This window comes from Pogoniulus pusillus, chromosome 6 (genome assembly GCF_015220805.1).
Source record: "Pogoniulus pusillus isolate bPogPus1 chromosome 6, bPogPus1.pri, whole genome shotgun sequence".
In the NCBI taxonomy this organism is placed as follows: domain Eukaryota; kingdom Metazoa; phylum Chordata; class Aves; order Piciformes; family Lybiidae; genus Pogoniulus; species Pogoniulus pusillus.
In genome coordinates, this window is record NC_087269.1 from 20,591,351 (window position 1) to 20,614,252 (window position 22,902).

Genomic DNA, 22,902 nt, shown 5'->3' on the forward strand with positions numbered 1-22,902 from the left:
GTATGGCCAGGTACTCCTGGTGCTTTTCAGCACTTGCCCTTCTCTGATGGAAAAAGTGGGCAGAGAGAAACTAGAGCTCTCTGCAGGCTCTGAAGCTTCCTAGCCCTCTGCTGTCTTTTTTTGCCAATACTAATAGTTTGCATCACTGAAGTGACTTTCAGGTCAAAGTAGGAAATAGCTCATTTCCCTCCTGGCCGTGCTCAGAAGTGAAGGCGCAGGTCTGCTTGTAGCACAGGCCTGCCAGACCTAGCACTGCCCTGGGAAGAGCAAGCAGGATGCTTTTAGGTGGCCTCAGCAGAAGCTCCTGAGGTATCCAGGAAGGTACATCTGGAGCATGAGTTTTCTGTATCCGTTGTAAGTCCTATTCTCCTTTTCCTGAGCCATGAAGAAGCAGTGGTCACCTGCTTCACAGGAGCCTCAGCTGAAGCCTTCAGGAGTCAAGAGGGGCTCCAAAAAGTTGATGGAACAACTTTGGGCTCACCAACTCTGCAGAATAATTTTTGTGGGTAAGATGGTATGGTCAGTATTAAGGTTTTCTTCCCTACCGTGATGTTAATGCAGGCAAATCAGAATACGTTTCCTTCTCTGCTCTTAGTTTCTCTTGCTGTGAGGACAGAGCCCAGCTCTGGCTCTTGGAATTCTACAGCTAAGCACTTCTGGCAAGCAGATTCTGCAGCTGTAGTGGGGGGATGCTTCCTCTTAGACTCAGCAGCTGCCAGCTTCCTTCTCTAGTTATCTTTGCCGCTTCCCTTGGGGTAGAGGTAAGAGAGGCTCCTGGTGCCAATCATGCATATGACCCACATCCAGCATTCTGGCAACTTCGGTAGTTCAGGAGCATCCCAAACTCAGCAGCAAGAAATAAGTGTAAAAATAGCCTCCCAGTGCAATTGTGGAGAAGCAAAGTGTTTGATGTCTCTGCTGGGATCTGGCCCCGGCAGCAACTTTCCTAAGCAGCACTGGGAGAGCTGCACGCAGAAGATGAGCTGCGGAGAACTTGCCTCCTCCTGCTGCTCAGACAGCAGGCTGAGGGGAAATGTCAGCCCCCAGAGCCTGTTGTCTTGTTACAGCAGGGTTTGTCCGGCGAGGGCTGACAGAGCCTTCCCCAGCATGGATGCTGTAAAACTCAAACCGGTGCCAGACAGGAAACGCTCCTTGGCAAGGCTGTCGCCCACAGACGGGAGGACGTCGCAGACAGGCGCTGGGACGTTACGGTATGTGGCACCACCCCGATGTAGCCATTTGGGCTGCAGTCCCCTGGTAGGGCTCGGTGCTCCGGTAAGGGCAGCGCAGGTTTGGCTGGGGTTGTGCTGCGGTGGTCGCGGGCGCAGAGCTGGCTGGGCCGCCGCTGGAGGGCAGGACTCGACAGCACATTCCCCGCAGCGCAGCGGCCGGCTCAGGCCGCTCCAGAGCAGGGCAGGTAATTGCATCGCTTGGGGAAAAAAGTAAACGTGCTTCAAGCTGCTTTTGCTGTGGAAACTCTGCTTAAACCACCTGCTTCAGCTCCAGTAACAGCCTTCTCCACTGCCCACAAACTCTGCATGCTGGTCAAGTGCTTGCCATTCATCTGCCCTGCCAGATGCAGAGCAATCCCTCTCGGCTGTGAAACCTGTAGGACAAGTCAGCGTCACTCTCTCTCGTTCTCCACGCCTTCACTAGGCTGGCATCCTCAATAGACTAGCATCCGCGTCAGCCACTGCAAACGTGAGGTCCCCACGATAGGCTGGGGTCGTGCAACTAAGCGTAGAGAAGCTAGCTGCTGGAAATATCTGCTCACCCTGGCAGATCAGGTTGCTTCTGGCTTCTGTCCACAGTGCTGCATGTCTGTCATCTTAGAAGGGTGCTTAAGCAAATGTGTACCTGTGTCATTGAGCTGCTTCACATGGATATCCGTTGGAAATATTAATTGTGAATATACCCTGGGATAAGAGTTTTCATTTGTTTCCCACTTACCACTGACTTGGGATGCAATGCAGCACTTGTATTGCTCATATAGGACTTGCCCAAGTCTCTGCTGAGATTCCCGAAGGCTCACTGGACCAGAACCAGATGTGCTGACCTAATAAAAGCAATGCTTCAGACATCATACAGCTTCTGCAGCAAGGTGATGCCCTGTGTCCAGCATTACAGAGCCTAACAGCATCTGTTATTATGCATCTTGTAACAAACTAGCTGCAATTAAAAATGGTTTGATGGCTGAAGGCTCCCACTAAGGTTCAGGTCTTAGACTGGGAAGGGTTCAGCATTTGTAATCCATTCTATAGCAAAACAACCGATCGATAACTGTAGTCAGGTATCCCATTGCTCAGTGCTCTCTGTTTCCACTGTAGGCTGACCTGTGAAGGAAACCTGGGATGTGCCTCGGGGCTGTGGCCTTTCCTCCTTCTAGCACTCATGGACCTTTACCACAACTAGTCCCTCCTCCTCAGCTTCTTCCAAGATCAGTATCTCTTTCACAGCTCCTTCCTTCACCTTCCTCAAAGCTACTCTTCCCTTGGCCGTGCCCCTGCCTCTGCCTTTTTCAGCCTCCATGCATAGCAAAGCTACTAATGCATGATCCCATGCTGTTTTCTGCGCTGCACTTCTCACAGGCACGCTCACTGGTGGTGCTGTATCACTATCAAAGGAACGCAGATCAGTTCTGAAATATGCTCCAGGCAAACAAGGCCTGACTAATCTGTTCTCCTCTGTTCTCGCAGGTACCTAACTGAGCTCCTCTATGAGCTGGTGACAATGATTCCGTGTCTGAAATGGCCTGCCCTCATTTATCACCTTTTCCATAAAAACTGGCACACTGAAAATAACTCACAGCTAGAGACACAAGGTGGTCTGTTGAGGCATGAATGGATACTTTGTGCAGTTCTGCAACTGAGATGCTGTGGAACTGTGCATCTGGCTCTTGTGAGAGCTTGTTTTGATTTCTTGCTCTCTTCACAACCCTCAGCAAGTCATCTCCAGTTTAACCAAGTGGACTCCAATCACGTCAGTATCACAGAGGGGCTGGCATTAGATCTACCCTCCTATACCTGGCAGGAGTCTCCAAGAAAAAAACTTGAACACTTGGAAGATTTTCATTTAATACACCTGGACTAAAGCCTTTAGCTTAAGGAAAGCTGGCTGGTTTAGCAGCACTATTGCTATTTTTAGTGCCTTGAATTCAAAGCCTTCTCTGTTATAAGATTATTTTCCTATTTTCTGTTCTTGATGCTACAAAAACAATTTGTTATGTAAATTGTCCTCAGTAGTCTCTGTAAGTGATGAAGATTGTAGATACTTGAGCAAAGAATGAATGCCATGTCCCTAAGAGAGGAAAGAAGTGCTTCATGTCTCTTTGTTTTGGTTTGCCTTTGTCAGGGTGGTCCCTGGTCCCAGCCACATCTGGCTTATCCCAGAACTCATCAGGACAGCACTACTGCTGAACAGTTGTTATTGTCTCCTGTCCCTAAATGAAGTTTTCTCTCTCGTCTCTGAGCTAGGTAGTGTGTGATTTCTGGCTGTTGGCCATATAATGATACTGCTAGATACTTTGGCTGATCAAGAAGGCCAGACAGCTATGTTGTGAATAATGCCAGCAGTGCAACAAACCTGCTAATTTTTGCCCTTAGTAAAAGCAATTGATGTCTTCACTACCAGGAAGTGTGTAAAAGCTGTAGAAAAGCATATCTTGCCAAGAAAGACCGTCCAACGCGCCAGTCAATGCAAGCAGCAAAGGGTATGTTGCTGCCTTGCTGCAAACAACTGGACTTCAGACATATCCAGGGACTTCTCTTTTCCTTAGTTTGACCAGCATAAGTCTGCTTCCATTTCAGGGTCATTTCAAGCAACAGGACTGTCTTTAAGTGTGTACAAACATCTGTACTTACTCCACCAAGGATTACAGAAAAGGAGGAAAAGCAGTCCCACAGCAATAGGTGAGGACATGCACAAAACATCTGACACACAGCTTCCTGAATGTTGCTTACCACCCACTGCTGGCACATGAACTCCTGGCACCTCCAGATCCCCTTCAAACCAGACTGAGTTGCCCTTAGCCGGTTTGATTCAGAGGGTGCTGCTTTTGCTGGCCTTTGGGGTTAAATGAGAGCAGTAGTTGCCTGCTTTGTGTAGGGAATGGTTGTTAGGGTTACTGAAAGGAATTCCTTGGCACTAGCACTAGGATAAGAAAGGAACAAGCAGAAAAATGCTCAGGCAGAAGCAGAGCAAGCCAAGGGGATGTGTTCTGCTGTGTTGGTGTTAGTGCCTCACCCTAGCACTCCCATAGGCAGAACAGAGGCCCTGTGCTGCAAAGGCAGTTTGGAAAGGCAAAGGTGACACATCTTTCACTAACATCTGCAAACCCCTGCAGCACTGACTGTTCCCACTAACCCCATCCTCCTAGAATACAAAGGTGCTCAGGGCAACCCAGCCCTGAATTTTTGCTCTGTTGCTGCTTCTGTGGTTGAAGATCTCCTGAAAAATAGAGCAGTGATTTTTTTCTTACAATACTTGGCACAAAGCTGCTTGAGGAAGTAAAGGAAAATTAAGTTGCACTAGTGTTTTCAAGTGGAAATAATACTATTTTCAGGTTATTTTTATGTGAAGATTTATTCAAAGTACAAGAGGAAAGGGCAGAGCGAGCAGGGAACTGCAAGGTAGGTGAGTATTTTAATTATTTTTTAGGCTTTAGTTACTATTTTTGCATTATAGATGGCCAGCCTACTGAAAACTGCTGCCTTCCCCAACTGCTCATTTTCCCTGGCTCAAGTCTCCCTTCCCCAACTGCTCATTTTCCCTGGCTCAAGTATCTTTCAAAAGCAGACAACTTTTTGTTTCAGTTGGCTTGCTGGCAAATTTACACAGCTCTCCTATATGATGATCTGATTTCAGATGACAGTGAGCCAATTAGTAGATCTAAGGGCATTTGCTTTTATGAATTCTGTGGACATTCAGCTGCTCATATCTGTTTAAATAGTGATAAAGAGGAAGTGGAAGGGGAAAAAAAGGAAGAAGCAGTAGTAGAAGCAGAAGGTATTGCTGTTTTCTGGGTTTGTTAATGCAGTGGTTTATCATATGCAGGAAGCTGGTGGTTTGCGTGGTGGGAGAGCACAGGCCTGTCTGCAAACACAGCAGCTGCTGGTATGTGTCATTGGAAGGTGAGGTGGAAGGCTTGTCAAGTGAGGGGGTATGTGGGGAAGGCTGTGGATGTAGTCTACCTGGACTTCAGCAAAGCCTTTGACACAGTCTGCCACAAGAAGCTCCTAGTCAAGCTGGCAGCTCATGGCTTGGACAGATTCACTCTGTGCTGGGTCAGGAACTGGCTGGATGGCCAAGCCCAAAGAGTCGTGGTAAATGGTGCCACATCCAATTGGCAGCCAGTCACTAGTGGTGTTCCCCAGGGGTCAGTGCTGGGCCCAGTCCTGTTCAGCATCTTTATTGATGATCTGGACGAGGGGATTGAGTCCAGCATCAGGAAGTTTGCAGATGACACCAAGCTAGGAGCAGGTGTTGGTCTGTTGGAAGATAGGAGAGCCCTGCAGAGGGACCTGGCCAGGCTGGATGGGTGGGCAGAGGACAATAGGATGAGATTTAACAAGGCCAAGTGCAGGGTTCTGCATTTTGGCCACAACAACCCCAAGCAGTGCTACAGGTTGGGGACAGAGTGTCTGGAGAGCAGCCAGGAAGAAAGGGACCTGGGAGTACTGGTAGATAGTAGGCTGAAGATGAGCCAGCAGTGAGCCCAGGTGGCCAAGAGAGCCAATGGCATCCTGGCCTGGATCAGGAACAGTGTGGCCAGTAGGACAAGGGAGGTTATTCTTCCCCTGTACTCAGCACTGGTCAGACCACACCTGAGGTGTTGGAACATGTCAAGAGAAGGGCAACAAGGCTGGTGAAGGGCCTGGAAGACAAACCCTATGGGGTTGTTTAGCCTGGAGAAGAGGAGGCTCAGGGGTGACCTCATTGCTGCCTACAACTACCTGAAGGGAGGTTGTAGCCAGATGGGGGTTGGTCTCTTCTCCCTGGCAACCAGTAACAGAATAAGGGGACACAGTCTCAAGTTGTGCAGGGGGAAGTACAGGCTGGATGTAAGGAGGAAGTTGTTGCCAGAGAGAGTGATTGGCATTGGAATGGGCTGCCCAGGGAGGTGGTGGAGTTGCCATCCCTGGAGGTGTTGAAAAAAAGAGTAAATGAGGCACTTAGTGCCATGGTCTAGTTGACTGGATGGGGCTGGGTGCTAGGTTGGACTGGATGATCTTAGAGGTCTCTTCCAACCTGGTTGATTCTATGATTCTATGGTAATATCCAGACCTGGAAAGCATAGTACTCATCAGTTTAGTGATTTCAGTTTGCTGAACTGCTTCCTCACCAGAGCTACAGTTCTGCATGCTAGTGCTTACAGACCACATTGGAGAAGGTTAGCAATTCTTCCAGCCTTGTAAACAGAGCACCTCTCTACCATTTGATCGGAGGGGTATGCTCAAACTTCCTGAAATTTAAGTAGCTAATATTATATGGTGGGCCAGATCACTGCTTTGCACAGTCTCTGTGTTTGGTCTGTAGTTTCCCCAATGATTCCATTCAATTCCCAAGTTCCTGGCTAAAGGCTAAAAAAAAAACAAACCAAAAACCAACCAAGCAAATATAAACTCTGAGCTGAAATTCCTGATGGGTTGTGCTTTTCGCTGGTAAAAATTCTATCAGAAGTGAAAACCATGGAGTAAGTGAAATTGTTAAGCAGCTGGGAACTTGGTTTCCATAAACCTTTGTGTTCCAAGGCAGTCATAGGGCTGGAGTTTACGAACCTACAGATGGGAACATGGTAAGGGGGCTGTGTATACCACCTCTAGACTACTCTCGTTCAGCCTAAAGCAGAACAGCCAAAACTTAATGGATGATAAAATCTTCTTGAAATAATATAATGGATCTTCCTACAGTTACCAGAACCTGTTTGATATGACACAAAAGAGTTTGACCAAAATCTTGCTTGTGATTTCTGATCTAACTTTCCTCAGGCTGACTGAGTGTGTCAGAGGCAGCTCCGGTGTTACTGATTCAATCTTGGAAAGTCCCAAGGATGGAGTTAAGAAGAGCTCAATGCTGGTAGCTTCTTCATTTTGTCTAGCTGAAAATTTATTTGGACCAAATGGTCAAAAATGCACAAAACACCTTTGATTAGGGTGCATAATCTGCTGCTGCTGGGTTTCTGCTCACTCTTGCTGGCTGATGGTTGTGCTGGGAATATCAGCAGGAGAAGGGATTCTGGTATCCTAGAGAATGAGCCTTGAGAAAGATTTGCTGTGCAGACACTTTCTGGGTGTCTGTACCTACAATACAACTGACCCACTACCCAGATATTCCTCCTGGAGATAGGTCAGACATGGCCGTATTTTGTGCAGTACCACAGTACCCTACAGCACAAGCAAGTGACATCACTGTCTGAGTCAAATTTTAGCCAGCTCCCAGAAGGAGTGACTGAAGGGCCACTCAGGAGCTCTCCTTGCTGTATGCTGTTGGTGAACCTGCCTCTCAAATATGGCTGCAAACCAAGCCAGTGCAGGCCCTAGCAGGAAGCTTACTATGCAAAGGGCTGTGCTTCCTCCTTTACAACTTGCCCTTGCCATTTGATGGATGAGTTTGAGTCAGGAGCAGCTGGCACAGCTCATTCTCTTGAGAACAGCCAGGTCAGCTTCCCAGGCCTTCATGGACCCTGCTGGGTTAAATGAAATAGCAGTGGGTGGGAAGGAAGGACATAATGAAGGCTTGTAGTTTGGTGTTTATCCAGCATCCCATGTTGGTCTGTAAATGTGAATGTGAGAAGGAACAAAGGTCCTATATTGCAAAGATTAAGGTATAGCTGGTGGGAATGTTTCCATCAGGGCAGCTTTCCATTTAAATAAAATAAATGCTGACATGGGAGGATTCTGACAGAAGTCTAGACAAAAACATTGCTACCACGAGATATTTTGGCTGGTTTTACAGAACTATTTCTCCAGATTAAGACATTAAGAACTGTTCAGCTCTTTTTAAAGCAAGCAAAAAGGACCAAAAAAATCATACTCCACTCCTAAGCCGTAATATATCACAACAGTTAGTGCAACCTCTAGGACAACTTTGACATTTCCATTACTGAAAGTTGTTAGCCTTAAATGTGCTGGTCCTGTTTTTAGCCTAGAGATGCTTCTTGACTTATGCCTTCCAAGTCTAGGTATGGGATGGGTTAGATCTCCCAAGTCTCTGTACAGCCTGCTGCTTTATTGAGCTTTACGGTAAGGTGTAGGACAGGTATGGTGTGGAGTTTGGCTATGCTGGTTTTAGGGGTTGCGGTTTTATTAACAGACTTTTTTGAATGAAGGGAGGGAAAGGAGGGTTTGCTAATTTTCTAGTGTCCCAGTCTGCTGTGTTCCAGTTTGGTAGGGATAGAAAGAGTAATTAATAATGAGCAAGTAGTTTACTCTGTTGTGCCAGAAATCATCAAGCCTCTGTAGAGTTTTATGCTTGAGAAATTACTTGGCTGCAATTTGCATGTGATGTCTGTGCAAGAGGCCAAAATGTCAGCAGGGAAGGGTGTGTGTAGGGAGAAGCAGTGAAAAAATTACAATGAGCTTTAGTCAGCAGGGCTCCTCACAAGGGAAGCCTCATTTATTGAGCAACTTGACCTCTCACTGTGAGATCATATCTGAAAAACAGGTTGAGCCATGTCTGAGGGCCCTGCCCCATGGAATTTATAGATAAGGATGGTTTATAGCTGTGTGTTCTCAGCACAGAGAGGCCAGTTACATTCTGCAGCTTACAGAGGGAATAAGCTTCCCAGGGAGTACAATTATTCTGTTTCACTTGTGGTAAGTTTATTGAAAAGAATTGTTATTTCTTCTTCTCCCTCCACCCCCTTTAAATCTCAGATTCTCTAACCATGAGGTGTGATATGTGCGGTTTTCTTCCATCAACAGACCCAAGTATCCCTGTTGAGGCTGCAATGGCATGGTGGAAGGCCTGGGTAAGTAGGGGAAATACTAAAGTAAAACACTCTGGGGTTTTTTTGGCACTATATTAAGGTAACTTAGAAGTTGCATCAGACACTGAGAATCAACTGTTTCCATTTAGAAGTTAGCAAGACCTGTTTATTGTTTTTCTGACTACAAAATGGCATTCTGTACTTCAAAAACCTTGATTAAGGAAGGTGTTAACATGATTATTAGCTTTAAGAAGGAAGGCAGACTCTCCCCAGTCCTTCTGTTGAGAGTGTTGCAGTGGGGTGTTTTTGTGCTGGTGTAGGTGAGCAGTTGGTACGGGGGAAGAGCAAAGTTACACAGCTAAGGTCTGCAAGCTGTGGGCTCCTCATCCACTCTCTTGTTTTGTGGCAGTGAGTTCAGGGCACTGGCCTGTCTCCATTTTGGTCCCTAGTTGTGCTGGCAGGCTGTGGTCACAGAGGGAGTCGTAGGCAAGCCATGGTATCGTTTTCTTTAGTGGGTTTTTAATATTGCAGTGACGATGTGGACTTGAACACCTTATCTGTCTGCTAGGAGCCAGGAATTCTATGAATGTTCTCTTTTTAAACTCTGGTGGTTTGGGGAATAATGTGGCAGGATGGGGGGATGCTCCTGCAGTGTGCTAAGGCACCCTCCAGGGCATGGTTCTGGCCAGACAGCAGGCAGCTCTGGTGATATGTAGAGCTCCAGGGCCATCCATGGCAGCTCTGCCATTAGCATCCATTGAAGGTGAGGCGTACCCTCAGATTTTACCTCCAGGCAAGAATAAGCCAAAGGCTTGAAGAGACCTGCTGGAGATGTACAATGGAGGAGTACGGTTAGAGAAATCTTTTCCAGACCTGTCCCCAACCAGGCACTACTGTCAGTATTGCACAGGCTTTCTTTGGACTGCTTTCATCTTGTTTGTGGAAAGATTTGTCCAGCAATCCACCTCACTTCTTGTTGTGAAGAGGGCTTCATATTTCAGCAGCCTGTGCAAGGGGGGAGCCTGCACCAAGGCTCCAATGCTGCTGTTCCTCTTGCAGCTGTGGTATTGGCAGTCCTGGTCCTGATGCCATGGTGCAGCAAGGGACAAGGGGCCTCTGTGCCACATGGCAGCATAGGTACACAAGAAATAGAGGAAAGTTGTGTTGCAGTGCACTACACTGCCTTATGTGCAAGGGATCAAGGAGTAAGAAAGCACTTTGCATGGACATGATTTGTTTACAAGTTCTTGGTTACGGTTTTGAAATTGAGGGGAGTGAAGTGGAGATGAAAACAAAACAAAGCAACAACAAACCCTCAAAAAAAAAAAAAACAGAAAAAAAGAAGCAACAAGACCCCCCAAAAAACCTCACCTCAAAACTAACAAAAAAGTGGAATAGCAGGATCGTGTCTACTTCCCTTCAGTATGCTTCAAATGGGAAACTTTCCTAATCTCAAAACCTGATTTTCATATTTATTTATTTTTACTCTCAGAGATTTTAGAATTGTACTCTTGCTTCTTTTCCCTCTGCCTTTCTGTTTTCATTTTTGGAAGTTTAATATAGTAAAATGGATTTATTTTTTTCCCAAAGCTCGGGGTGGCTCTTTCTTTAATTTGTTTTCCTTTCTACTAATTTTTTCCCTTTTCTACTATTTTTTTGTTTGAAAACTTAGAGTGAGAAAACAAGGAGAAAAGCCCTTGACAGGCTCCAGTAATCTCCTACCTGCTGCTGTCGTAGTGGGTGGAGGCAGGAGAAAGAGATCAAAGGATGAAGGAAAGATTTTAAAAGATTTGATTACTTTGCCAAGCCCTTCATAAAAAATATGGTTTAAGAGCAAAGAGAATGAAAAAAAAACCAAAAAAAAAACAAGCTTTTTCAGGAACTTTACACTGAGTTCAAAAAAAGAAGAAGAAGAAAATGAACCCAACGCAACCTAGTAAGCCCACCTGTCCCCAAATTTCTGCTTTTCAATAAACTACTGTTTAGGTTTCTGGTAGGGAAACTTTTAATCCCCTTTCCCTTCATTTGTGAGTAAAACTTTTCAGAGCATCAGCAGTAAGGCATATTAATTCCACTGCTTTCATGTGAATTATTCACATGACAGTTAGACTGATACCTTGAGTAGTTTCAGTTAGGTAACTGCCAGTTCATCTGGGAAACAAAACCAAACTGACAGTGTTCCTCTGGAAACCTGTTATGATTGTACCTGTACTCAAACAATTACGTACATAAAGAGGTATAGGAGTGAGTCATGAGTGTGCTACTTGGGCCACCCATTGTAAATGTTTCATGGAATTAAAGCCAAAAAAGACCATTGTTTAATTTGTTTCCACTGCCTCCAAACAAAAGCTTAGCTTTGCATTGCCTCTTTCACTGAATCACCAGGCATGAGACCATGGTGTTTCTTTCACACAGCATGCAGCTAGAGAGCTTTATCCACCTTCTTCACAGCAAAGTCGGGTGGATGATTGTAACCTCCTTTCCTGAGTGTTTGTGATGGTGCTGGCTGACTTCAGAGGAGCAGAACAGGAGCACTTGCAACAATCTTCCTAGATCAGCCAAACTTTTCCAGGCAATGTCAAACCATTAAGGATGGCAGTGCTAAAGGTGCTCTTTCTGCAGTGACAGCTTCACCACAGACTTAGACTTGCAGCTTGGTAATCATTCGGATTGAAAGCTGCATCTGTTATGAAGTTTCTTGTTGATACCATCTGCTTCATAGCTGTTCTTTCTGCAAGGAGCAAGGTGCGCTAGCACTTGAGTCTGTCCTTGTGCTGGCTGTACAGCAGAGTTCTCCAGATCTTGCTGATTGAACATACTGCCTCTCACAGAACTCCTCAATGCGTTTCTGTTGCTTCCTACCGGTCCCAGAGCTTGGCTAACAAAGGGGCCAGTATGCAAACATGTGCCAGCTATACCTACTGGTAAAGCACTTGGAAGAGACATCTGAGTAGGTCTGTCCACAGCCAGCCTGAGCATCTGTTCAGCACAGTGTGGTCATGCTTCAGCTCTACTGCTAGGCTAGAACTGGCATCTGCTGAGAAACACTCTTAAGCACTCAGTCTCTCATTAAAAGCCAGGAATGCAGGTCCTGAAGGGAAATTCCACTTTTTTTTTTTTTTTTTTTTTTTTCTTTCTACCTGACAAGGGTCACTTGAAGGCTTATTCATCTTTGGAGGCTTTTTTCACTGTGGAGGACTTTGGTGACCTAGAAGGACTCTAGAAAAAAAAGAGCTCTCATACAGAAAATAAGAGCAGAAGGGATCTGCATTATAGCAGGAGGCTGCTGGGAAACACTTGGTGGTTTGTGTTCTCTAGGTCAGATATGACAACCATAGTGATTCCTTCTGGTCTGTAAGCTGTGATTTGAAGGTACCTTTTATCTGACTGTGAAGCCACTCCCACTGAAAAATCCATCAGAACACATTAATATTATTAACTCTATTCCTGCAAGTGAATTTCTGACACTATTGTCATTTCCTGGGGCAACTTAAATCTCTCTACTGCTAACTACTTGCATAGTACCCTATTCATAGAACCTTATTGTTAGTGATGAGTCAATATAGTTAAGCCAGTGCCTTGACTAAGAGCTGTTGTTAAGTTGAAGCTCTTAAGCCTGAGTTCTGGTTGAAGGCTACCCTGTGATGACTGGAATGAGTCTCAGCATGTCTTTCTGACTTGGGACTCTGGTACTGGCAATGCCTTAGGGGTCTGTCTGAAGAATTTCTGTGTAGCTGGCCCTTGGTTCAGTGGAGATCAAACCTGCACTCCAGATAGATCTTTTCCTTTAAAACAACTTCTGGGCCCAAATCCTTTCAGTGGAGATGCTTCCTTTTTTGAAACCAGCTGTGCAGAAGTACAGCAGCAGCAGAACAAAGCTGCTATTTAGAGAGGTGATCTGTAAGAGCATGACTATTCCATGAAATTGAAAAACTATGTTTAAAAACTACCCTGCACCAAATAACTGGGAAATGCAGTGTGACAGCATACATGCTGTGAAGCATTGGATTTAAGGAATGTGTAGGAAAGTCTAGCTCACTCTAGTTTTTCTGCCAGACTGCCTGCACTAATGATTGTCAGTTGTGCTTTATCCTTCATACTTCTTCCAGGAGCCAAGGGTTGGTCCACAGAGGTAAAGGCAGGAAAACATGTTCCCTTTGGAGTTCTGCTCTTCTGGGAGACTTTGACTCAATACCTTCACTTTTCTGTGCCTTCTCCATGTGTAGGCAATGAGTATTACTACTATTCTTTCAAATTACTTTTCATTCAGTTGGTGAAAGCAGTGGTGAAATAGGCTGTATTTTGGTTTTTCTTTCAGAGTGAAGCAGAGGGTGTATCTGTGACAGGTGCTTTAAACTTTGACCCTGCACCTGATGCTCAGGCTCTGTACAAGGCCATGAAAGGGCTTGGTGAGTTAACTCTAGCCACACGTGTAAACTCAGTTCTGCTTAAAATTGAAGTTGGAAATCATTTCTTAAGAAAATTGCAGCCAGATACATAACTTTTTCCTTTCTTCTTCTTCTTCTTCTTCTTCTTCTTCTTCTTCTTCTTCTTCTTCTTCTTCTTCTTCTTCTTCTTCTTCTTCTTCTTCTTCTTCTGCTTCTTCTGCTTCTTCTGCTTCTTTTTCTTCTGCTGCTTCTTCTGCTTCTGCTTCTTCTTCTTCTGCTGCTTCTTCTGCTTCTGCTTCTTCTTCTGCTTCTTCTTCTGCTTCTTCTGCTTCTTCTTCTGCTTCTTCATCTGCTGCTTCTTCTGCTTCTGCTTGAAGACAATAAGCTAGGGAAGGTGATCTGAATATTTGAATTAGGATGTTGGATTGGACTCAACTAATTTCTGTGCATTGTATTTATGGCTTGTTGTTGGTCTCCACAGGGACTGATGAACAAGCTATAATTGATGTCCTAACCAAGAGGAGCAATATTCAGCGTCAACATATTGCCAAGTCCTTCAAAGCACAGTTTGGAAAGGTTCTTCCAAAACAAAGTCATTTTCAGTCACTGTTTCTCTGCATGCAGGTTGTAGTAAATCATGGCATCATTGGTTGGCAGAAACCTTAGAGATCATCCAGGTCAAACCCCCTTGTCATGGGCAGAGACACCTCCCACTGGAATGGTTGTGCAGTTCATGCCGCATGCATGGCGCAAACAATCTGCATGTCTTCTGCAAATAAGTAGATTGTTCTTTGTAAGGTCTGATGTGAACCTGTGGAATCAATTTTTTTTTCCTGGGAAAGCTGTTTTTCCTCCAATTATTATTGCCATTTGTTTTGTAAAATGCATTTTGACCAGATTATTTTTTTTTAACCTATTCTAAGTTAAAGTGTTTCTTAGTGGTTTTGAAGCAGTAACAAAAACTACCACCTAAGTGGTATTTTGAGTAAAATACTAGCCTGGGACCATTTTAAGTGCCAAAGAAAATCCAAATAGTTGTCTGCTTCTTTATTTTCTTTTGTTTGGTTCTTTTTTATTCCTACAATGAAAACACTGACAGTTATGTTTTCCTGTGGTTATTTTTCTATTTTGATAAAATCTGACTTTTATTGGGAATATTTTCCACCACAAAACTGCCAGCAGCCCTTCTCTGGAGTCTCCAGTAACCCTTGTTGGAAAGGAGACAGCCATGCAAGTGCCTTAGAAAGGGATGCAAATGTAGGGCTGGCCCAATACTGGACAATGAATAGAGCGTTTGCATCCCACTGAAACAGGGAGAATCATACCTTAAAAATCCTACATAATAGTGAGGTTTGAATTCTATCATCAAACAGATTCCATGCCTGATCCTGCTAATTTCCTGAGTGCACGTTTTTGTGCAGGCTTTGGAAATCATCTCTGCCTGAAGCTACATCCCTTGCTCAATTCAAAGCCTTCAGCTGACTGGCTTTGCTCACTGAGTAAAGCAGGGTGGCAGAAGATATTAATCTTCCTGACTCTGATGCAGAATTAATTAGTACCTGGGAGAAACTTGAGTACTTGGACAACAGGGGACATGAAATGACCTAGACAAATCCCATTTTGGAGCTGAGTGCCTTTTTAAGTCCCAGGATCTTTTCTAATAAGCTATCAACACAATGCTGTCATTCAGCTTCATTGCTGTAGGTCATGGGGATGGAAACAGCACCAGACAGTAAAAAGATCATGGAAGGCTTCTTATCTAACTGTGTAATGCATGTTTAACAGGATCTGATTGAAAGCCTGAAGTCAGAACTGAGTGGCAACTTTGAGAGGCTCATTGTAGCTCTCATGTATTCCCCATACAAGTATGATGCCAAGGAGCTCTATGATGCCATGAAGGTAACTGAATTGCATTCTGCTAGTTAAGTAGTAGCACAGATACAGTCCTAATTTTCTGTAATTTATTGCTCAATAACACTTATTTGTCAATGCAAGTGGTAATAACTGGGCCATTACATTATTAAGTCTGTTATTTGTAATAACCTTTGAGAAATAGTTAATTATGCTGCTAATGCATATTCTGGATGAAAATCCTGCTCTAATATTTAGAGCTCTATGAGACTTTATGCACGTATGTGTCTCATGGAGCATGGAGAAGGCAACAGGAGAACTATATTCTGCTTTGGTTAGGATGGATATCCACAAATCATGTTTCTTTGTTAAACAACTCTTTGCTGCTTTCTGCAGTGCCTCTCCTGAATGGAGTGCAGCAACACAAAGCTAGTGCCTTGACACTCAATCTGAGATGTGAAACCTTTAAGAAATCAAGGAGTGATGGGGTCACTGGGGGTTTGCTAGATTCCTACCTATTGATGCAGTATTTTTCCAAGTTCAGATGCAGAGAGGTCTATTAAAATGGTACAAAAATGGACTGACCAGACAAGCACTGGTCTCCCTGTATGCCTTTGAATTGCCCATCATCAAAGCTTCAAATCCACAAATGCACTGCAGAAGTGCAGGGTTACATAAAATCATCCTTTATGAATTGGGCACCTCAGTAAAACAAACCTTGTTCAACCCAATATTCTTTGTGTCTCCAGCTTTCATCACAACAGTTTCTCTCAGCTCAGCACACAGCCTAACACACAGCAGCAATCTGACTCCTCAGTTAACCACACTTCTCCAGCAATAAATTATACTCCCTGACTATATGCCTTTATTTCTCCACTGTTTTCTAATACAGGGTGTGGGAACAAGTGAAGATGTTATTATAGAGATCCTGGCATCCCGCACAAAAGCGCAGATCAAAGAGATAATCAAGGCTTATAAAGAAGGTAAAGTGCCTGTGGCTCTGGTCTGTGGGGACAGAGTATTATGTGACTGCTTGATTGCACAGCAGGAATGTATTGCCAGCTAACACTGTCAGCACGAAAATGTCTAGGTCTTTGTTTTTAAAAGCAAGAACGTGCAATCTAACTCTGCTTCCAGCCTGGCAAACTGACCATGGCTATGCTGAGAGAGTTTGAAAAGTCCTTTCTCAGTCTCCATACAGCTACAGGAATAGGTCAGCAAATTACAAATTTGGTCCAGCTTGGCCACAGACAAGGGTCTGGACACTAACAAACCCATAGTTATTCACTTGGCTTTTTCTCCCCATTAAATACAGCCTAGGTGTGAATTTGTCAAGTATTTATTTGTAAATATTTAGTATCTCTGTGGTCCTTTAAACTATATCTCTAATATTAGCTCTATGTTGATGTCTTGGATATCAGTAGAGCTAGTGACTCAGATGCCAATACCAACCTGAGTATCACTGAGGGGATGAGCTGATCTCAGCCCTATTTTTCCCCCCCTAGTGACCTGATGGACTAGTATCAAGCAGTTGTGTCCTTGGCTGACTGATAATGTCCTGACCCTATCACTCAGATAACAAATCCTTCCCTTGTCTTTCTCTTTCCACTGAACAGCATATGGTTCTGATCTGGAAGAAGACATAAAATCGGAAACAAGTGGCTACTTTGAACAGATCCTGGTTTGTCTTCTTCAGGTAATGCTAGAGGAGAGCAGTGTGGATATAAAAACCTTCAAGGTTTTCTCTTCCTTGCTCGAGAAGACATGCAATAGAAGAGGCAATACAGTCATGACCACCAGATAAAAAGCAAAGACAAGTGTGTCATTTGCACTGCATCTGTGTTTCAGTTCCAGTGTGATGGAGTAAGACAGCTGGGAACTTACAGTCAGCCCTGCTGCAAGGACACACATTGTTCACATAAGATTAAAGCCATTTGCACTCTACAAGGCTTTTAGAAAACAATGCCCCTCAACTGTGATTCACCACTCCTCCAGGCTCTGTACTCTCAATTCTGAGCACATTTATTCTATCACCTTTGCTGATTTGCAGCAGAATAATATAGCAGTGTTGTGACTCCATACGACTGATTTGAGAGCCTTTCAGTGAAGGAGTTAGCATTTGTGCTGTGTGAAATATTACTGCTTGAGTACTCTGCAGAAACACATAGCTGAGAAGAAAAATTGATCTTTGCCCTGAATGTACACTGTGGTTGTCATTTGTGGAAGAATCTTCATGAGACAAGATGGTTTTCTTTTCATTTCTTCTCACAGGGTGAAAGGGACAATGCCACTCTCTATGTGGATACAGCACTGGCTCGCCAGGATGCAGAGGTACTCTCAAATGCTTGTGAATGCAGATGTGCCTGTCTTTAACTTCAGAGTGCTACAATCAGCAGCACAAACCTGGGCAGCAGAGGGCTGGGAGGCCTGTTAATTTTGGGAGGGATAATCTCCAAGCAGAAGCAACTTTGGGTTCTTTACTTATACTGGGTCATGATATTCTAAAGATAAAAGCTGGACTTTTCTCTTTAGAATAAATAAATCAGCTGTTTCTGATACATGAAAGTATGTGGGTATGGTAGAGTGGGAATAGGAAAGAAACCTCAGGAGTAATATTGGATGCTCCAGCTGCTGCAGGAGGGATAGAAAGAATGGAGATAATGGTTGCTCCAATTTGACTAGAAGGCACTGTGAACCATTCTAGGAGAACCTAGTTCTGATCACTAGTATGAATACAGTTACTAGTTACATTTCATGTTATTTCAAACCCTTTTATCCTAGCAGTGTCTTAAGCCAAATGCTATTCCTTTACTAGCTGCACACACAGAACATCTAACAATTCAATGTTAATTTACAGGCTCTCTATGCTGCTGGGGAGAAGATAAAGGGCACGGATGAGATACAGTTCATCACCATCTTGTGCAAAAGGAGTGCCACACACTTGATGAAAGGTATGGAGAAAAGCCCATGCTCCCAAGCCTCTGAAATGAGCCTAAAATAAGAGGCAGGGCTACAGACAGGAGAGATGGGTAGTCAGAAATAAGTGCTTTAATTCTTAGTCAGGCAGTGACAGAAAGCTGACAGCAGCTTTCATGAAAACTTACAAGGACTTAGTGCTGCTGAAAGTTGAGTGTCTTATCTGGAAGTCCCTGTACAATGGTGATGGCTGGATGGGATAGCTGTTTTCATGAATCCAAGGACAGAGTCCATTTCTAACCAGTTAAGAGCATGTAGTGGACAGATATTTGAAGCAATCCAAGGCTCTGATGAGTAGATTTTACTCCAGCTGAATCTGAGCATATTAAGTAGCATGTAAATCATCTGGATCCAAACTGATAACTGGTGATAAATTAGCTAATCCTGATAGTTTTCAAGCTGAGGTCTTTTGAGGCACTTGAGCACAGCTTCGCCTTGTGCCTCAAATTAACCTCCCAGCATCGCTTAAGCAAAGAAACAAGACAGTGTCCTCTGGTCTTTGGCTGTGTCTGCCTTTAAGAACTGAATTTCTACTAGCTGTTGTCAGGACACAACCAGTCTTTGGTATCATCAAGCAAGTGCTTTCATCTGTATGAAAATGAATTGGAAACAATCATCTTTTATATCTGTAATTACAGCCTGTAATTATTTGTTTTTAAAACTTGGGTGTAACTACTGCAGTTGGGGGTTTTTTGTGTGTTTTTTGTTGGGTGGAGGGGGGGGTTGGTTGTTTTTATAATATAAAGAGTAGGCCTTAGGCCCAAATTATGAAGATTGCATGCATCTGTTTCTCTTGTGGTATTGTTATTCTCTGAAGTATCTGGGTGTTATGTTCAGGTATCTGATCTTGAAGGCTGAGTAAACTTCTTTAAGATGTCCATTGCATTACATAGCAGTTTTCCTTCTTCATAAGTGAAAGCAAGGAACCAGATTTGAGATCTGTAATTCTGAACGTCAGGGTATCCAGAGTGTATAAGGTACACAACAGCCCTGTTGCTGAGCTTTTGTTAATGTGGTAGTTCATGTACCTTGGAATCTACACCTGTGTTTTGCTCATCTTTTCTGAGTTGTTTTGTTTGTTTGTTTTTTAATTGTGGTTTTCCTGAAGTGATGTAATCATTTCCATGTCCAAGAGCCATAATCAGCATAATCCTAGATTTAATCTGTGTTTATTTTGGCTTCTGAAACTAGGGACATCAACAGGCACAAGAACAAATTATGTCTCCATCATTTCTGAGGTTAAAGACAGCAACGAAGGGTCAGATTTCAAATGAACATGACATGACTGAACATGCTTTTCCGAATGAAGGCAGAGAATTAAGACCTGGGGATGGGTTGTTTTTTTCTGTGAACATTGCAGTCCATTTTTGTAGATGATTTCTGGGCTCGACCAAAGCCTTCCAAAGTTGTAAATCTGGCTGTTGCTTTAGCAGGAACGTGGGTTGGTGTCACCAAACGATAGTTGTAGATACTGAGTATAAAGCCTTGAGCACTTGCTTGGTAAAAAATGGAAGTTCTTTGTGTTTCAAACAGTGTTTGAAGAGTACCAGAAACTGGCTGGTAAGAGTATAGAAGACTCTATCAAGAGTGAAACCAATGGTTCACTTGAAGATGCCATGCTGGCTATTGGTAAGAGTGGCTGTGTTTTAATTTCTTTTGTTTGAGTCTGCTGCCTTTTCTCCTTAGCAATTGACTGTTATGAGATGGATCTGCTTTATAAAGGTATCTGGTAGGAACTAAAGGGTACTTCTCAGGTAAGATAAACTCAGATCCCAAGGGCACATTAACTTGATGGACCACATGTTACTGGCTGCCCAGGACTGGACAAACCATTAATTCTTACCAAAACTTTTTGTATGCCTAGTGAAATGCACCAAGAATGTCCATTGCTACTTTGCAGAGAGACTGTACCATGCTTTAAAGGTAAGAACCTTCATTCTGCTTTACTTGTTTCCATACTGAACTTCATTTGCAACCTGCTTTCAACCAGACCAAATTAGAAAATCTGGTCAAATCCAGCAAGTTTAATTCTATTGTTGCAAGTAATAGCAGAATCCTGTCAAATAGTGGGAAAGCGTAGACAAGTACCCTTTAAGCTTGAGATACCAAAGAAGCCTGGCTTTTCTGACTTGGGAGTCTACAAGGAATCCAGTCCCACCTTCTGTAACATGGACATGGAAGGGGTTTTTATAGGAGGTTGATCATGGCGGAGTTTTGCCCATGATGTTAATGTAGTGGACTGGATAATAGTGTCTTCCTTTGAGGAAGCAATTCTCTCTGCGGCAGCATAAAATATAAGAGTTCCAAATGGAAATACATAAAGCATCTGCAGATTGCATTGCTGTATCTTAACTGATATGTAGAAGCTGTTGGCTGCCTCAACTCTGTGGAAAGATAACTGATGATTTTTTCTATCATTTTTTTTTCTATCCAATTCTCCCAGGAGTAGTTAAACAGTATTGATTGAAATCAAGCGTTGCATGGGTTATGATGTTGAAGGGCAGCACATGTTCAGTATCTAATTCCAGCTCTGTAGCAGGTTTGCTTTTGCATTTGCATAGACTTATAGGACACGTCCATGGTGGGCTTGTGGTATCAATAGTGGCTGTTGGGATGGAAGTAGGGGTTCAGCCTCCATAAAGAGAAGCATATAAGCTGCAGAAAAGTGCCAGTGTTTGAAAGCTAACTCCTGTCCTGGACCAGTTTGCAGCAGCTTATCCCTTGAACACTCACGCTGGAGACTGATAGATCTGTTTGTTCCAGGGGGTTGGCACCAGCGATGGGACGCTTATAAGGGTCATTGTTTCTCGAAGTGAAGTGGACTTAAATCTTATAAAACCTGAATTCAAACGTATTGCAGGAAAGACTCTCTCCAGTATGATTCTGGTAAGCAGCAGCTTGATATGATGGTTCTTGGCCATTACACATATTTCTAACCTGTCCAGCACTGTGGGATGCTTGCATGATTGTTCTCAGTGCAAGTGTCATTTCCACTAAAACCTTAGTTCTCCTTCATAAGGCCTATTAATAGTCATCTCCTTAAGAAGCATACATGCCTGAAAGATGAATTCAATAGTACACTCTGTAAGTGACACAGGCAGAGCCAAACCTGAGGAGAGACTGCTCCAGGACATTCATAGATCAGATTCTCTACTCATGCACTTCATGTAATTCTCCCTGCCATACCTTTCCCATACTGCTGTTCCATTTTCTTTTTTTCTCTCTGCTGTCCTTAACTACCTCAAGGCAGTCAAAATGGTACTAGATTTTTGTTTGTTTGTTTGTTTTGCTGTATTGTTTTGGGGGTTTGTTTATTTGGGGCTTTTTTTACAGCTGACTTGTTCCAGATAAAGACCTAGTCTATACTGTGGTGAGACAGATTTAGGAGCTATACCTTATCAAAGCCTATTGTAGCTTTTGAGGTTTGAGTCACTATTTGCATGAATGACCTTCCCCTGTGAGGGCTGAAATGCTGGATTTTACCATTTGTCCTAACATTCCTCTCCCCCAGTGCAAATGGCACAGAAGCCCTGTCCTTAACAATCCTCATGGGAAGTCTGTTTTTGTCATGAAGGCCCTTTCTTTTAATTGACACAGTCAGTGTCTGTCATGTTGATTAATGATCAGCCTTCCAAGATCTGCGTGGAATATTCATTCCTTCTGAGAAGTGGAGCTGCCTGTGTACACCTGTCATCACAAAAATTCAAAGGGAGCAAACTTTTTATCTAGTGATATTTTCTGTAGTGCTTCTCTAGACCAAACCAACCATATTAGTGGGTTTAAAAAAATGTCATGTGTCAGGGTGGTTTCCCTTCTGTAGAGAAGAGACACTACACACAGTCCCAGGAACATAAAATTTGAACACAACAGGCATTGCTGCTTTCATTTGTGCTGACTCTGTCTGTGGTCTTCTGCGGAAAGCAGCCCTGATCAACTGCTCACCTAGATTCCAGTGAAAAGTATTGGACTTGACAAATGTTATTTCAGGTGGCACCTAAAAGCCTCATTTCTTGGTTCGCTTTTATGGTGTTTCAGCTGGCAGTAACTCTGTTAAGCCTAGATTGCTCTCGCCAAAGTCCTTTTCCTGTGCAGGCATGTTGTATGGGCTGAAAATATCAGCACTCAGAGTGTGCAAAAGAACTTCCACATTCACCTTTTTATTTATTTTCCTCCTGTCAGGATGACACCAGTGGTGATTACAAGACAGCCTTGCTGAATCTCTGTGGCAGTGACTGACAAAATCTAGGACGAAGCTGCTGATATGGATTCAGTAAGAAAATTAATAGTGAACAAGTGTTTGAAAATGTATATACAGAAAATCTTTCCATTGATCCAAGGGGGGAGAAAAAGAAGATCAAATTAATAGTGAAAATTTCCAAGGCTCTCTGAAAGATGTGGATGCACATGAAAAGCTATTCCTTCCCCAACAGTTTTTCAAATAGAAATGGGAACATTTCTTTTATCGTTCCCATTCTGTTCCATGCAGTTCCCCTTCTCTTTCAACACAGGGTGGTACTTGGGTGTGAAATTAAAGGCTCTTTAAACCCACTGTCAGTGTTTTGTAAGTCTGAACAACCCTGCAAATCTTGGGCTGTCCTGAAGCCTTGCTAACTTACTTAAGACAGGCTGGTAGAGTATGGATCATTTGATATGATCTCATGTCCAGAGAAGGGCGACGAGGCTGGTGAGAGACCTCGAGCACAAGCCCTATGAGGAGAGGCTGAGGGAGCTGGGATTGGTTAGCCTGGAGAAGAGGAGGCT

At 43.7% G+C, this 22,902-nt stretch overlaps 1 protein-coding gene across 5 annotated transcripts; it reads left to right on the plus strand.

The window, feature by feature from the left end:
- Positions 1 to 973: 973 nt before the first annotated feature.
- On the plus strand, positions 974 to 22,689 carry LOC135176118 (annexin A8-like). 5 transcript variants are annotated; one of them, XM_064144786.1, is made up of 14 exons: positions 4,184 to 4,632; positions 5,053 to 5,112; positions 8,874 to 8,968; positions 13,245 to 13,335; positions 13,796 to 13,890; positions 15,100 to 15,213; positions 16,058 to 16,148; positions 16,782 to 16,861; positions 17,437 to 17,496; positions 18,023 to 18,116; positions 19,675 to 19,770; positions 20,006 to 20,064; positions 20,905 to 21,027; positions 22,321 to 22,689. In XM_064144786.1, the coding sequence occupies exons 3-14, from the start codon at positions 8,885 to 8,887 to the stop codon at positions 22,375 to 22,377; spliced, it is 1,044 nt and encodes a 347-aa protein (XP_064000856.1). In that variant the 5' UTR covers positions 4,184 to 4,632; positions 5,053 to 5,112; positions 8,874 to 8,884; the 3' UTR covers positions 22,378 to 22,689. The 5 variants fall into 5 exon arrangements, 4 of the variants coding, with proteins under 4 accessions (XP_064000859.1, XP_064000856.1, XP_064000858.1 ...); XM_064144788.1 differs by lacking the exon at positions 5,053 to 5,112 and having other exon boundaries at positions 8,922 to 8,968; XR_010302561.1 differs by lacking the exons at positions 4,184 to 4,632; positions 22,321 to 22,689 and adding an exon at positions 19,828 to 19,895 and having other exon boundaries at positions 4,878 to 5,129; positions 8,922 to 8,968; positions 19,675 to 19,701; positions 20,905 to 20,927.
- The last annotated feature ends 213 nt before the right edge of the window (positions 22,690 to 22,902 follow it).